The following is a 15,493-nucleotide window of genomic DNA, read 5'->3' as shown; positions in this document are numbered from 1 at the left end:
GCCTGCAGGGGGGGCAGTCTGAGGGGAGTATTTAGGGTGGGAGCAGTCTAGGGGGAGCAGTCTGCAGGGGGGCAGTCTGTGGGGGGCGGGGCAGTCTGCAGGGGCGGGGCAGTGGGGGGGCGGGGCAGTCTGCAGTAGCACCTGAGGCTCTGGGGAGGGGCGGACTTCCCTCAGGGCCTGGGAGGCTCCCTCCGGCCCCTGACCCTCACTGAGTGGGAGGTTCTGGGGTGCCCATCCCACAGAGCACATAACCCAGGATCCCCACCTTGGGGACTCCGAAGGGTCTGCAGGAGGCTTTGCTGTCCACGCAGGCCTTGAGCCAGGTCGGCTGGGGCCCAGTGCTCTATCGGGAATGTACCCACAAATCCCAGCACAGCTCTGGGGAAGTCTTGGGCCATCAGTACACATCCCCAGGGACCTTGCTCTTTTGAAACACAAACACTGCTGAGGACAACAGGCATGGCCATGGCTCCCACAAGGAGAACACAGGGACACAGAGAGGGTGAGTGAGCTGCCCAAAGACACCCCGCACACCAATACACGGCATCAAGTAATCACGACCCCACAAACTAGCCTGGACGCTACAGGGGGCACAAGGGGGAGGGGGCATTGGCACGCTGGGCTGTCAGGTGGCGTCCTGGGGGCTGTGGCCAATCTAACCATCACACACAGAACATAGCAGCTTTCTAGCAGTGAGGGTGAGAGGACATCTGAACCCTGACCCCAATCAAAGCCAACACGGAGCACCCACGCGCACCGTGACCCCACACCTAGCCATCAGCTAGGCTGTGTCTCACAGTGGGGCCTTCCGGCCAGGCCTGGTGACAATGGCAGTGGCCGGCACCAGGCCCTCCACGTGGGCCGCAAACACCCACCAGTGCTCGTCTCCCGCTGGGACGTGTGCCGTGGACCACAGGCCATGTGCAAGGAGGCGGCCGGCGGAGCTCTCTACCTGCCTGTCCCATAGGCCGGGCTCCAGCCTCGTGCGGGCTGGGCACTCGCTGGACCACTGAGCTGACCCCGGCCCAAGCTCCACGTCAGATCCCGACTCAGACCCTGTGCTGCTGCCAGAACAGAGCCACGCGCCTCCTGGCAGCCGCCCTGCTCTGCCCCCTGGCAGAGGTGAGGTGGGGGGGGGGCGCCGGGCAGCTGGAGGAGGAACAGGCCCAGGCTACAGGGAGACAGGTGCAGGGCTGAGCGCAAGAGGGCCACAGGGAGGAGCACAGAACGGAAGAGGGCAGCCATCAGCCAACAGTGCCCTCATCACACAGGGAGTGGAGGTTCGAAGGTCGGGGGCTCCCCCCTCCCCCCCCTCCTCTGGACAAGGCATGGCCATGGAGCCCAGGAAGAAGCTTCCTGCCGGTCTCCTCGCGCTGTCTCCGTGGAAAGGCCACTGGGGGACCTGACCTGGTCCACCATGACCCGCTCCTGACCCTGCCCCCTTCTCTGTGGCAAAATGGCCTCCCTCCAGGACATGCGCATGGTCCTTGGTCACAGCCCAGCACAGTGCTGCACTGGCCTGTGCCCGGCTGTCCACCAGCACACACAGCTGGCTGGCCACTGGCTCTGTGGTTCGTCGGGGTAACGGACCACGCCCTTCCGTCTGGACCACGAAGGACGAGCCGCAGTCTGCACAGCGCACGCCACAGCTGGGGTGAGGCAGGGCCCTGCCTGGCCAGGGACAGAGTGGGGCGCGGGGGCTACTGCCTAAGTGAGGGTCGGCAAAGGGGCGTCCTTCCCTCGCTGAGCCCAGAAGCCTCAAAAGGTAGACGGCACCCGCACTGAGCAGCAGCTCGAAGCCCGTCCAAACGACAGGTCTCACATGTCTGAGGGGTGGGCGGGCCAGCCAGCTGTGGCTGGAGATGCGGACACCGCAGGCACAGACAGCCATGCTCGCAGCCCTGCCGGCCAGGGCTGACGCCAGGTCCTGGGCTCTGGGCTGCCCGTGGGGATGCAGGCAGCACGGCCTACCGCTGCCACCAGAAAAGCTTCCTAGCTGGTCATGTAGATGACAGGAGACGGCTGCGTCTTGACAGAGACCTCCCCTCCCCCTCAGGAGAAGACAGCCACAACTGTCCCCTCTCTCCATCTCTCCAACACCAACCACGGGGACCCCAGGCCTTTGCCAGAATACCCCAAGTATGTACTCGTTCAGTATTTACTGAATGCTTTCCTGGCCAGCCCGTTCCTGGGGTGCAGGGCTCCGTGGCCTTTTCTGTAACAGGAACAGAGAAAGGCATGAGCCGCTTGCTTTCCCTGGCCGCTGCCATGACAACCCAGAAGCTGCTGTGAAGATGTGGTGGCTGAGTTCCAATAAAACTTTATTTACACAAACAGGAAGAGGGCCGGGCTTGGCCCTTGAGCCACCCAGGAAGCAATGTGTTTTTCTCTCAAACAGCCACTAAAATAAACACACAGTGCTATTAAAACTTACAATGCTTGAGCTTGTAAACCACCCCCAGTTGTCCCAGGAAACCTTTGCTTTGGGAACGTGGCCTTTTAACAAGACCCTGCACCACCCAGATTGGAGTCCCGGAAATTTCCAGGCTCAAAAGGAAATGACCAGTTCTCCCTGTTCCATTTCCAGCTTCTAGGAAGGCTGCCACCAGAGACGCCCTAAGGGCGCCTCAGCTCCTGCTACCACTCACCAGGGCACACCCACACCCACACACCCACACGCACACACACACGTGCGTGCACGCGCACACCCACACCCACATGCACACGCACACACGTGTGCACACATGTGCACACACATGTCCACACACTCGCACGCGCACACACGTGCACACGCACACACGTGCACACACGTGCACACACGCACACACATGGACCTGCCCCAGGAGGTGACAGTCCATGCCGTGCTCACCTGGCTTTTGCCACGGCGCCGGTAGCTCCGCCTCACCAGACTCTTGTAGTTCTCATTCTTCTTGGTCAGGTAGTAGTAGAGGACACACTCGGCCACCGTCTGCAGGAGGCAGAGGTCGGGTTCAAATCAGGCTCCACCACAGCCTGAGAGGTAACCCAGGTGCCAGGGCTCGGCTTGCATTGTGGCTGTGGACGGCCATGGGGAGGCGGGAAGGCTGACCCTCCACGGGCCGAGGCGTGGGGACCCAGCCACCTGCATCCATCCAGCCTTCCCCAGTGTGCGCGAACAAGCCGCAAACCCAGACCTGTCCTTGTGGCCATGCCCCGTTCCTGACAATGCCCGGCCCCTGAGCAGCCCCCTCCAGCCGTCACCCATCAGGACCCAAACGATGTGCCACAGGCACTTGGCACAGGACCAAGCCAGACGCCAGCCCACGAACCTCCCGGCATACTGGGGGACGCTCTGAGACCCCCGGCCAGCGCCAAGCAGGGCACCTTCCCCTCCAGGGGTCAGCCCCCCCCCGCCCTAAACACAAGGCAGCGACAGCCTTCACCCAGAAAGTACCGCCCACTGAGGCTGCTCTGTGGGGCCACAGCAGCGACCCGCAGGGGAGAACATTCTCCAACCAGGCCAACGCTGGCAAAGTGGGCGAGGCGGGTGTGCGGGGCTGAGACCTCGCCCCTGGGCTGGCACCGCAGCTCCACCTTCTGAAAGCTCTAAGCCACCAAGGCCTCCTGCAGACAGCACCACCACCCAGACGGGGTGCTTCACCCCGAATCTCAGCAGCAGGCCTGCGCGGGGGGCCTCACCTGCCTCCTAGCCATCCACCCCCCTGTGAGAGGTGAAGGGAGGGGAGGGGAGGGGAGGGGAGGGGAAGGGAGGGGAGGGGAGGCTATTTCTAGGGCTGGCTAGGTGAGCAGCAGCCTGCAGAGGGCAGACACTGGGGTGACAGTTACCCGGCCCAAGGCGTTGAGGCTCAGGGGTGCATACCCGTGGTGAGGACCACACAGGCGTGCCCCAAGGTGGGCAGTGGGGACGCCATCCCGCTGTGCCCAGCGCTGCCTCTGGCAGCCCAGCCTCCTGGCACGCTGAGAGGAGTGGGCCCCGCCCCGGGACACCTGTGTCTCTGCCGATGGGCGCTGCCCCCAGGAGCCCTGCAGGCTAGGGCTGGGGGCAGGGTGGGCTCGTGTGTCATTTCCAGAGGAGGGTTTACCCACAGTGGATGGGGGGACGTGTTGGCATGGGCCAAGAGTGACACGGGGGTGCCCAAGAGGCAGTGACCAGAGAAAGGCTCTGGATCTCCGGGTGTGGACCCCACCCACCTGCAAGGCCTTCACTGGGCCTCCAGGCAAAGCCAAGCTCTCAGACCTGCCCCAGCCTGAGGGTGCTCCTCGGGCCTGCGGGGCTCTGGGGACGCCTGGTCTAGCAGCTCCCCTGAGCTTTCGGGGCTCTGGAGGCCCGAGGCTCCTCCCAGGCCTGGGTGGGGCCGTGCAGCTTCTCCTGAGAAAGGAGGGAGGGGCGGGGACGCCAGAACCAGGCCAGCAGAGGGGAGGCCGGGCGGGCGGGCGGGCTCCTCCCCCGATGGGCGCAGGCGGGACACTCACCTTCCTCTCCAGAAAGGAGGCGATGAGGCCAAAATTCTTGGGATGCTGCGTGAACCTGAGGAAAGAGCAGGGTGGGCCAGAGGTCAGGCCTCGGGGGGCCCTGAGGGGCGCCCGCCATCCCCGGTGCCCGCTCGGAGCTCAAGGCAATTAATCTGGGGGTGTGGGAAGGGCTGCGGCAGCGCGGGCGGCCCGGGCGGAGGGCGTTCCTTGGAGTGAGTCACCAGCTGCAGTGCCTTTGAAAATGTATTTGTTTGTCCTGCCGGAGGCTTCCAGGAAAAATGAGGACACGACATGCCTGTCTGTGGGGTCCCCCCCCACAAGATCAGCTATTGTTTGTCTCCCCAGCTGGACCTGGGAAGCGAGGCCCCGGCCGGCCACAGGCCCACCCGGGCGCGGGGGTGGCTAGCCCCGCGGGGCTTCCCCGGGAGGGCGGGCACTGGCGGGGCGGGCCAGCAGTGCCCGGCAAGGCTGTCTGTGGGAGGGGCCTGAAGGGACAAGGTGGCGGGAGCTGGCGCGGCCACCGGCTTCCTGCAAAGCTCGGAAAGTTCCGGGGAAATCACTCAACTGCTGGAATGTCAGGGCCTGGGAACGGGCGGAGGGGATGGCGGCCCGGCGGGCGGGGAGGCGGGCCAAGGCCCGCTCAGCCACAAGGGTGCTGGCTGGGGTCACTGCCCACCCTGGTGTCCCCACAACCTGCCACCACCGTGGGCTTCCTCTGGCAGCGAGTGCCTGGACCTGCCCTGCCAGGCCTCCAGAGGGCCGGGCAGACAGCCAGCAGGGCCCTTCTGTTCCTGGCCAGTTACTGGGAAACCCACAAGAGCCTCTTCCCCTCGGGGAGGAAGCGGCAGTGCCAGGGCTGCAGGTGGTGACGGCCGCGGCTGTGCTGACTGTCTAGAGGTCCCACCCTCCAGACCCAAGGAGCCCGAAGATCAGACTTCTCACTTCAGCCGACTCTCTGCCCCTCCCCGCCCCAACAGAACTGCTCTATTTCAGTCAGAATCCTGCCTCCGCTGCTGTGTGGCCCGTGGTAAGCATCTGAACCTCTCTGGGCCTCTGGTGCACTGCCCACGGGATGGGACGGCTTGGCTGGGCTGTTCTGAGGCCCAAGAGGACAAATGAATGAGTGCCGTAGACGCCAGGACGCCGCCTGGGCCCAGCCTACACTGACGTCCCCGGCTGACGCCCACCGGCCCAGCGGGGCGGTCTCACTTCTCCCGGAAGGTCTCCTTCTCCTGCTCGCTCCACATGTTCATGACTTGGCGGTCCTTGTACACCTTCATGGGGTCGTCCATGAGCCCATTCATGTTGATGAACTTGATCCGCTGCTGGTCTGCGTCGTACAGCATGGGCGGAATGACGGCCAACTGTCGCATCTGCTTCTCCAGGTTCTGCGGCAGAGGGCAGGCGGGCGGGGGTCAGAGGCCAGCCGGCCAGGCAGGCGGGGAGGGAGGCAGGCACCCTCCTGGGAGCCCTGGGCTGCCAGGAAGTGGACACTCCAAGGAGCAAGACACCAACGAGTTAAAAACCACCGACGGCTGGCGCAGGCCAAGGGAGAATTTAAAGGCGCTGGGACAGGTTTATGGAGGGCAGGGCAGTAAATTAGAGACTCAGGGCAGCAGCCGCCTCATCGGCAGCAGAAGGCGGCCATGAATTTTCCCTTTGGAAAGGTAACTACCATAAAACACCATAGGGAAGACACATGGCCCAGCTGGGCCCGCACTCTGGAGATGGCACTGCCAGGCAGCAGGCCTCTGGGCCAGCTTCCCCAAGGGGCGAGCAGGGGCAGCTGGGAGGAGCCCCAGGCACCAGCCTCAAGGCCCCCCAGCCCACACAGCAGGAGGCAGGCAGCGCCCAAAGCAAGGGCTGACAGGAAAGAGGCTGAGCCGCCCTGGCTGGGCCCGCCTCCCAAACCCCCACAGCCAGCGGATCACCGGGGAGGAAGGACCTGTCCCCAGAGGCTCAGGGGCCCAAGGCGTCCACTGCTGGCATTGGCCCTCCTAACTCGGGGCTCACGACACTCAGCGGATGGCCATGTGGGCCAGCTCAGGGCTGCGTTCTGAGGAGCCCCAAGCAGCCTTCGTGGTACGCACACCTCTGACCCCCCCTTGGCTGCCAGACAGGCAACTGGCACAGGCCACGGATCGCCCGCTGGGGCTCCTTCCGCCGCTGCCCTGTCCTGGCCGGGCGCCTTCTGACTGGAAGCCTTCCCGGAGGATGGATGGCGTCCCTGCCCGTGCCGGCCTCCCTCCCAGGCTCCCAGGGGAACGCAGGGAGGCTTGGGAAATTTCTGTCTCCAATTCTATTCCCAACCCTCACTCCCAGAAATAGCTCACTCGATGGGCTATGTGGGGCCAGGGTGCAGCAGGGCCCTGCTGGGGTGGGTGACACTTAGCCTAGAAACGCCCAGCTCTAGCTGTCAGTCCAGGACACACAGAGGAGAACTTCCTTCCTGTCTGCCCACGAAACCCACCTCTCTACCCACAGGCACAGGACGGGCGCCCACAGGCAAGACGGGGGCCGCGCGGCTGTGGCACGGCTGCCCCGGCTCTGCTTCTACCCAGCGGCCACTGTTTGGAAGCGAGTGTATCACCAGGTGTTAAAATTAAGACTTTTCTTGAAAGGCCTGCAGGCCTCTGTGAACCACCTGCATCCAATCACTCTGGACGGGGCTCCGGGGAGACTGAGGTCTGGGCCGGCCCAGTGTGCCGTCCAGGGAGGGGGCGCGGGCCCCAGGAGTTCCACTGAAAGACCAAGCTTTTCCTTTCATTCCATCTTCACCAACTTCAAGTTCCAAACAGCCAAGAGCAGGACAGCTGGCCTGGGCAGGGCAGAGGCTGCCCCTCTGAGCCAAGTCTCCAGGGAGGAAAGCGGTGGCGTCTGTGCTGAACACTGGGAACAAACGTGTCTCCAGCCTGGCTCTGTGTCCTGGCGGGCACGGCCAGCATCACCGAGCTGGCCTCTAGGGGGCCGGGTACCTGGCTAAGCCTGCGAGAGCACCTGTCAGAGACAGACTCCTGCGGGAGGGTCTCCGCGGTGCGCCGTGCGGTCAGCCCCAGCTTCCTGCCGCCGGGGCACCAGTGGCCACACAAGCCAGTGATTCTGCCGGCCCCTTCCACACCCCGTGGGGACCCCTCTGCAGGCCACCACTGCCCTGGGGCCTCTACCTGCACCCCACATTCCTGTGGCACCTCACTAAGCACTTCCTGCTGCTGCAGCTGCGGCACAGGGAAGTGGGCGGGGCCAGGGCTGCACTCACCTCCTGCTCCGAGAGGCCGTCAATGATCTCAGACACCTCGTGCTCGCTGCGGGCGGCTGACATGGAGAGTCCGCTGCCCCGCTGCCCCACACGGCTGCAGACCAAAGGGATCCAGTCAGGACCGGCCCACCGGCCAGAGTCCTGGGCAGCATCTCAGGGGAACCCTGAGCCCACAGCAGCCTGGAAGGCCACAGAGCTGGACGGCGGGTGACAGGAGGCTGTACTGCACCGCCAATCCCAGACTCAGGGACCCGGAGAAGGCTGCCCCCGCCCCGCCCATACCGATTCCTAAAGCCAGCCTGAAGACGCAGTGAGACCTGGCACAGATCCTTAAGCAAAGTCACTCTGTGCCTTGGTCTCTCCACAGTGATGGGGTTAGCGGGTGGCAGCAGCCACCTGTCTGATTTTTGGCCGCTGTTCCTAGTGAGCAATGGCTGATCGCTAAGAATAAACAGCACCCTCGTCCCCACGCCCTGCCCACGGCCACCCTCACAGCCGTCACGGGAAATAGGCCCATCTACAGCTGCTGCACAGGGACTCAGACACAGCCGCCCCTCCGTCTGGCAAGCTGCACATGGAAGCGAGGGGCAGGTATGATCTGAGGCCCTCAAAGGAACACCGGTCCCACCGACACAGGGCTGGGTTCTGAGCATCCCAGAGAGCAGCAGTGCGAGCAGGCGGAGGGCCTGTGCTGTCCCAGTGCCCCCTCACCATGCGGTGGGCACGCGCCTCTGTGCTAGCTGGTTCACCTCTGCACAAGCGTGCTTCCACCAGAGGTCCTGCCCCGCCGCAAGACCTGCCCCATCCTTGAGGGCCTGCCCACATCTCCATCGCTCCCGCCTGCTCTGCCAGGCTGGGCCAGGGCTTCGTCCACCAGGTCACACCTCCTCTGCCAGTGACCGCACCTTCGGCAAGGACATGCATCCTGGCCCGCCCCTCCCGCAAGGCCCCGCCCCTCGCTGTGACTACCTCCTTAGGACACGCCCCCGGCTTGTCCATTCCACGCAGCCCCAGGCACTGTGACCACACACACACACACGCACACGCACACGCAGCCCCCTCACCTCTGCATGCGCTCCTGCAGCTCCCGCTGCTTGCGGATCTCGGGGAACTGCTTCTCGTAGTACTCCCGCACCTTGCTCTCCTTGGCACGCCGCCGTGGGTTGTTCTCAATGCGCTCCACCTTCTTCTCCCAGGCCTCCATGAGCTGGTCATAGCGCTGGCAGAACTTCTGCTCCTGTGGGCCAGGCGGCGGCTCTGAGTGCCCCGGCTCCTGCTGCCCACACTCACGCTTGCACAAATACACTTGCATACACACACACACGCGCACACACAACAGAGGCAGACAGATGCACACTTACACAGATCCAAACACAGGCCAGCATGGGCAGAGGACACAGAGGCCCGGGCATCCCAGTCGGGAAAGGGACGTGGCCGCGGTCACCTCCTGAGAGGCCTCATCCCGCCACTGGAGAGAGCAGCGTGACTCACGCTCATGCCTCGGGAGCCACTGGGCGCCATGGGTGTCACCCTGCCTGGGCAGGTCCTCCCAGCCCTCCAGGGAGTGGACTGGGCAAGGGGGCCCCAGGCATCGTGTGGCAAGCGAAGGGCCCTGGGAAGCAGCGCTTCTAGGGAGTTCTTGTTCCTGGGCCTCACAGCCCCCATTCCCAGCCTGAGCCCAAACTCCAGAGGGCCCTGCCATCCTGCCAGGACAAGGCCCTGTCCAAGTCGAACCACAGTGCTCCACAGCCCACCATCAGCCCAGACATGCCAGGCCTCTCCTTCTCCTCAGAGTAGCCTGGGCCGGCCTGTGCAGGCCCGTCCTGCAAGGTCCCGCCATCCCCAGCTCCCCACACCAGCCCGGGACTTCAGCACCAGGCTCATCTGGCTGGCCAGGAGGACATGGTCGCTGGGCCCTGGCGCCTGACCACTCACCCATTGCTTGCGGGCGTGGTTCCGGCGTTTGAAGTACAGGATCAGCTTCTTCCGCATCGCCTGGTTTCTGTGGGTGGGAGAGGTCAGCCTCAGACTGCAGGGCAGCGGCCCAAACCCGCCCAGGCTGCTGGGGGGTGAGGTGCAGACACGGGGCGGCTCCAGTGGAACCACCAGCGCCACCTCAGGTACAGCAGACAGCGAGGCCGGCCTCGGTCCACAGCCCCTGCCTGAGGCCTGGCAATCACGGCCTTCGACCTTTGAGAGCTGCCCAACACATGCCCAGGACCCTAACTGGGGTCCCGCCGCTGCTCCTGGGTGGGGCCTGGCCAGCCCTGGGCTCTGCCCTGGCCGCCATGGCATCCCACCCTGTGCTGGGCGCAGGCCTGGGAAAGCCGCAGGGGGCTCGGGGCTGGCGGCCACGCCCCCTCTCACGGTGGGGGTGGGGGGAGGGAACAGGTTTCTACCACCGGCAGCCGGCAGGGAGGTGTGCAGAGATGGACAGAGAGACCAAGGCACAAGGAGTCCCAGAGACCAAGTGATGGGATCCAGAGATGGGGACAGACTGGAGAAACGGAGAGTGGAGATCAAAAGGAGGGCAGACACCTCGGGACGGACAAACAGACGCAAGATGGGGGAGGGGGAGCAGACAGGAAGTCACAGCATTAGAGGAAAAGGACTCGGACTTGAGGGAAGATGCTCAGCAGAGCAAACGAGGGATGTGGACACCCCGCGTCAGCCACCCGGAGAACCCCGGGCCCCAACCCTGACACACAAGCCAGAAGCCACAGTGAGTGTCCAGGGCATCGGGGGCCAAGACAGGAGCCAGGACTGCCACCTCCCTGAACCGATCCCCAATGCAGGTGCACACGGCCTTCCTGAGGGTCCCCACACGCCCCAACCAACAGAAAAGCCACCCCGGTACTGAGCCCAGGAGGGCATCACCCTGTGACCTCCAATACCCTGATTTAAAAGGACAAGGGGAAGTCAGGCGCCGGTGCCTCACACCTGTCATCCTAGCTACTCAGGAAGCTGAGATCTGAGGATCTAGGTTCAAAGCCAGCCCAGGCAGGAAAATCTATGAGACTCTGATCTCTAATAAACCACTAGAAAGCCAGAAGTGGTGCTGTGGCTCAAGAGGTAGAGCGCTCTCCTTGAGCTAAAGAGTTGGGGGACTGCGCCCCACGACCGACAAAAAAAAAAAAAAAAAAAGACCAGAGGAGCAATAAGGCACCCATGCACTCCAGGGCCAACAGGCCTGGACCACCAGCCTAGGTGTCCCGGGGCATGCACGAGGCCCTGGCCACCCCATCCACGGTGTAGCAGGCCCCGGGGTCCCCGCGCCCTAGCCCACTGTATCCTGAGCACATGTCACAAGGTTTCCCCACCAGCATCCAACATCCATCATCCAGCAGCGTCCCCTTGGGACTGCCCTGGCTTGGAGGGGAGCGGGGGTGGAGGGGATGGGGGGGAGAGACAGACATGAGGAGTGATTCAGGTGGCGACCCAGCCACCGCCGGGGTCCACTCACAGGAAGCAGGCACCTGGCAAGGGACCTAACATGGGGGCTAGAGCTCAGGGTTCCGGCGGAGCAGAGGCCTCCCAGGGGGACATGAGCTGAGGGCATCTGGTCAGCAGGGCCAGCTGGGGGCCCCTGGCAGCCCACACTACAAGCACAAAAGGAAAGGTCAACTGGGTGCCAGTGGCTCATGCCTGTAATCCCACTATTCAGGAGGCTGAGATCTGAGGATCATGGTTCAAGCCAGCCCAGGCAAGAAAGACTGTGAGACTCTTATCTCCAATAAACCACCAGAAAACAGGAAGTGGTGCTGTGGCTCAAATGGTGGAGCGCTTGCCTTGAGCTGAAGAGCTGAGGGACAGCGCCCAGGCCCAGAGTTCAAGCCCCATGACCGACAAAAAAAAGAAGTGAAGCTTAGAGCAATCTCAGCACATGAAGCAAGCAAAGACCAGGAGCACCAGGGAGGGACACGGGACACGGGACACGGGACAGATTGGAGACACTGAGACACAGCACCCAGGTCCTGGTTCTAACGCCTCTCCCCAGGGAGTGGTGGGGCTTCCTGGAGCAATGGTGAGGTCCAGGGCCAGACCAGCACAGGAGCCCAGATGACTGCAGACGGCCAGAAAAGGAGAAGGGGGGTCAAAAGGATGTGTGATCCGTTGACACCGGAGTGTAAAATAAACCCCTCCAGCACAGATGAAATAAACGGCTGCATAAAGGAACTGGGGGCGGTGGGGGTGGGGGTGATCCACTGGGCATGTGCAGGAGGGACAGAGCAACAGAGCTAATCTCAGCCTCAGCTGGACCCTCAGGTGGACGCAGCATTGGAGGAGACACTGGCAGGGTCTGCAAGTGTGTCAATGCAGAGGTGATCAGTGATGCACTTCGCTGTCCACGGATTCACGGTGTATCTCCCTCACGTGTGCACGTGCACACGTGCACATTCGCGCGTGTGTGCGCACACACACACGGGTAGGCTGCACCTAAGCACTGGTCTCTACACAGAGCATGGAGGGACCCTCAGCAGTCCCTGAGCGATGGTCACCTTCGTGACCCCCAGTCCCCAGTTCACCCCTCATGACCTTCCTTCCGACATGCAGGCCAGGGGTGGTGACGGTCAAGGCCTGCCAGCCAGTGCTGCACAGGGGGACAGACGCTGGGCAGGAAGGCAGGGGCAGAGCCTGCATGGCTCCTGGAGGGTCTGCCGGGGATGTGGGGGGAGAAGGAGAGCTGGGGGGTGATCGGGGGTTCCTCCAGGAGGAGGTTTGAGCAGAGCAACGGGGAGGGACAGAGTGGGGGAAGGGAGGGGAGGCTACGTCCCAGGGGGTCAGGGAATGCACTCCTGCCTGCTGGAGAAGAGACACGGTGAGCAGGGCCCCTGAGGTGTCCTAAAACCCTGGAAGAGCCCGATGGCCCCGGTGACGAATGACCGATGGCAAGAACCCTGACAGAGGTCGCCTGAGGTCACCCAGGACCCAGGAGGGACAGTGTGGTTCCACAGGTCCGGCCACTCTAGGGCTTGGCTCTGTGGCTCTGGGCAAGTGACTTGGCATCTCTGAACCTCCGCAGACCAAAGAGTTCTGCTAAGGATGCTCTGGGCCCGACGGAGCAGGAGGAAGAGTAACCGGGCCAAGAAAGAGCACAGGGAAGGAAGGCCCAGGCTTTGGGGCCCAGAGGCCCAGGGCCAGCCAAGAAAGCCAGGGCTCCCGGCCAAGGTGGGCGGGGCAAAGCTCCTCACCAGTGTCCAGTCACAGGATGCTCAGGAAGCTGGCGTGCCAGGGGCTGGGCCTGGCAGACCCCAGCCAGCCCTGCCCATGTGCTCCAGGCCGTCCCTGCCTGGCGGCCAGGCTGGCGCCTCTGCGGGCGAGCACAGGTGACCCCCGTGTGTCTGGCGCCTCTGCGGGCGAGCACAGGTGACCCCCGTGCGTCCCAGACCGCCGCGCGCAGGAAGCCGAGCGTGAAATGAGCTTCACCACCGCAAGGCCGGCACACAGACACAGAGAAATTAAAGTGACAGGCCCGGTCCCCGGGGAGCGGGTGACCTCCCACCTAGAGGCAATTACAGCAGCGGGGGAGGGGAGACGCTGAGCGGTGAGGCCGGGGCTGGTGGCGCCCGCCGTAGGCCCCGCCAGATCGATCTTGTCGAGCTTGTCACCGCCAGTGTCACGGCTGTCACCTGCCACGTGCACAGCAAGTGCATCTGTCTCCCCCACTGCGATGTCAGGCCCGGTCCCCCGCCGCGCCTCCAGGCCCAGCCAGGGCTGGCCCAGAGAAGAAAGGAGGGGAGGGGAGAGGGGAAGGGAGGAGAGGGCAGGGGAGGGGAGATAACCTGCTCTACCTTGGCACACAAACACGGGACCAAAGTGCAGCTTTCCTGCCTAAGTCTCAGAGCTCAGCACACGACCCAGACCGTGGTGCCTGGCATGCCTGGGCAGCCAGAGTGGACTGTGTCACCCCTGTCTCCCAACCAGGAAACCGAGGCAAGAGGAGCCAGTGGCCAGCCATGCAGACATGCTGCTTGTCAGAGGAGCCCGGAGCCCCACGCCCCTGGTCGCAGAGGGATGGACTGACATCCACAGCACCAGCGCCGCCACCAAGCTCCTGCGAGGCTGTCACCCGAGGCCCCTGCGTCCCTCCCGTCACCCTGCCCAGGGTCACAGGGGTTTAAAGCGGATGCATGACGCCCACCAGCTGACTCAGGAATGATCACACGAAACTCAAAAAGGGGAAGGGTGCTCTTGGTGCAAAGTGGAGAAAACCCAGCAGGAGTCTGCTGACAACGTGTGCACAACGGCCACAGCTGACAAGAGACGCACTGCATGTGCACACCACAACGGTCACAGCAAGCCTCCTGTGCACTCACGTGGGCTGCTATGAAGAAGAATCCACTTGGGAAAAAAAACCCACTTGCCGCGCACCAGTGGCTCACGCCTGCCATCCTAGCTACTCAGGAGGCCGAGATCTGAGGATCACGGTTCAAAGCCAGCCTGGGCAGGAAAGCCTGTGAGACTCTGATCTCCAATAAACCACTAGAAAACCAGAAGTGACTCTGTGGCTCAAGTGGTAGCCCGCTCGCCTTGAGCTGAAGAGCACAGGGACAGAGTCAAGGCTCAGAGTTCAAGACCCATGACCGACAAACGAAAAAAAAAAAACCACCATTCACAGACACATTGGCCATGCGGCTGACCGCCCGCAGGAAGTTCCAAGGGCTCGCTGTGCTCTAGACGCTGTGAGGGTGCTCCTGTCCTCCCCAGGGCTGCCCCCCAACCCCCCCCAGGGCTGCCCCCCGAGACCCCCCAGGGCTGCCCCTGCTAATGCACTCAGCAAACACAGCCCCTTCTTCAGTTGTGAAAGGCCCCAATGTGAGCCCAGGCTGCGGGGACCCCCAGTTTCTATCTCAGGCCTCAAGCGGAGATGGGGGTGCCAGGTGCACCACCACTCCCAGCCTCAGCGGCTCCCACGGAGTGCGGGGCTCATGCTCTTCTACTGAGAGGAAGATGGAGCTGTGTTTTCTCTCAGGACCCAGTGCACCATGACCGAGTGGATGGACGGACGGATGGACGCCAGGCAGCTCTGATTTCCTGGGGATGCCCCTGCCCCGAAGGCAGTGTGACTAGGCCCTTCACTCTTACCCAGCACCCCTGCAGGGCCCCGGTGGCGGGACGGGACCCAGTGCACCCTCACGGTGTACCCCACACGCCTGTACCCCCAGCCAGTAAGGGAGCACCTCCCAGCGGCCCGGGAGCCATCGGAGCAGCCACGGCTGACCACAGCGGCCATGGGGCCCTCCAGACCCCAACCCCAGAGTAGACCCCGCCTGAGATTCCACACCAGCGGCTGGGACCCCCAGAAGTGTGCAGGTGGGCGCTCAGCACCGCACCTGCCCTGTGCTCCACCAGGCGAAGCTCGGAGGCCTGCCGTGAACAGTCCCCTCCCAGGAGCCCCCAGGAGAGCGGACTCTAGTTCACACATCCCAAGAAGCCAGCGCCCACCCCGCAACCGCCCCCAACACAGCCAATGTCCCCGCCACACCAGCTGTGCGGTACACAGGGGGCTCTCTCCCCTCCTTGCCTCTAGATAGAAAAGCCCACCACTGGGACCCACTCTGCTGGCCCCAGAGCCGCCACTCACCCCACACTGGTTGTGATGCCCCCTCAGCCGGGCAGGACGACGCGTGTGCCCACCAGCCTTGCCCCTTGCCGGCGCGGGCCTCAGCTGGGCACCCACCCCATGCCAGCCCCCAGCTGAGCTCCCCACCCCACCCCAGCCCCCGGCTGAGCTCCCCACCCCATGCCAGCCCCCGGCTGAGC

General features: G+C 63.8%; 1 protein-coding gene across 1 annotated transcript in view; it reads right to left on the bottom strand.

The window, feature by feature from the left end:
* Nucleotides 1-15,493, bottom strand: part of Ncor2 (nuclear receptor corepressor 2) — a 92,709-nt gene that overhangs the window by 42,908 nt on the left and 34,308 nt on the right. Inside the window, exons 9-14 of the mRNA XM_013023047.1 lie at nt 9,665-9,731; nt 8,794-8,966; nt 7,730-7,823; nt 5,683-5,861; nt 4,474-4,528; nt 2,870-2,968 (exon numbers count right to left, since the gene is read on the bottom strand). Coding sequence (XP_012878501.1) covers nt 2,870-2,968; nt 4,474-4,528; nt 5,683-5,861; nt 7,730-7,823; nt 8,794-8,966; nt 9,665-9,731 — 667 coding nt within the window. The remainder of the gene's footprint in view (nt 1-2,869; nt 2,969-4,473; nt 4,529-5,682; nt 5,862-7,729; nt 7,824-8,793; nt 8,967-9,664; nt 9,732-15,493) is intronic.

This window comes from Dipodomys ordii, unplaced genomic scaffold (assembly GCF_000151885.1).
Source record: "Dipodomys ordii isolate 6190 unplaced genomic scaffold, Dord_2.0 Scaffold66, whole genome shotgun sequence".
In the NCBI taxonomy this organism is placed as follows: Eukaryota; Metazoa; Chordata; class Mammalia; order Rodentia; family Heteromyidae; genus Dipodomys; species Dipodomys ordii.
The sequence above is the reverse complement of the archived record's forward strand: the minus strand, read 5'-3'. Positions and strand labels throughout refer to the sequence as shown.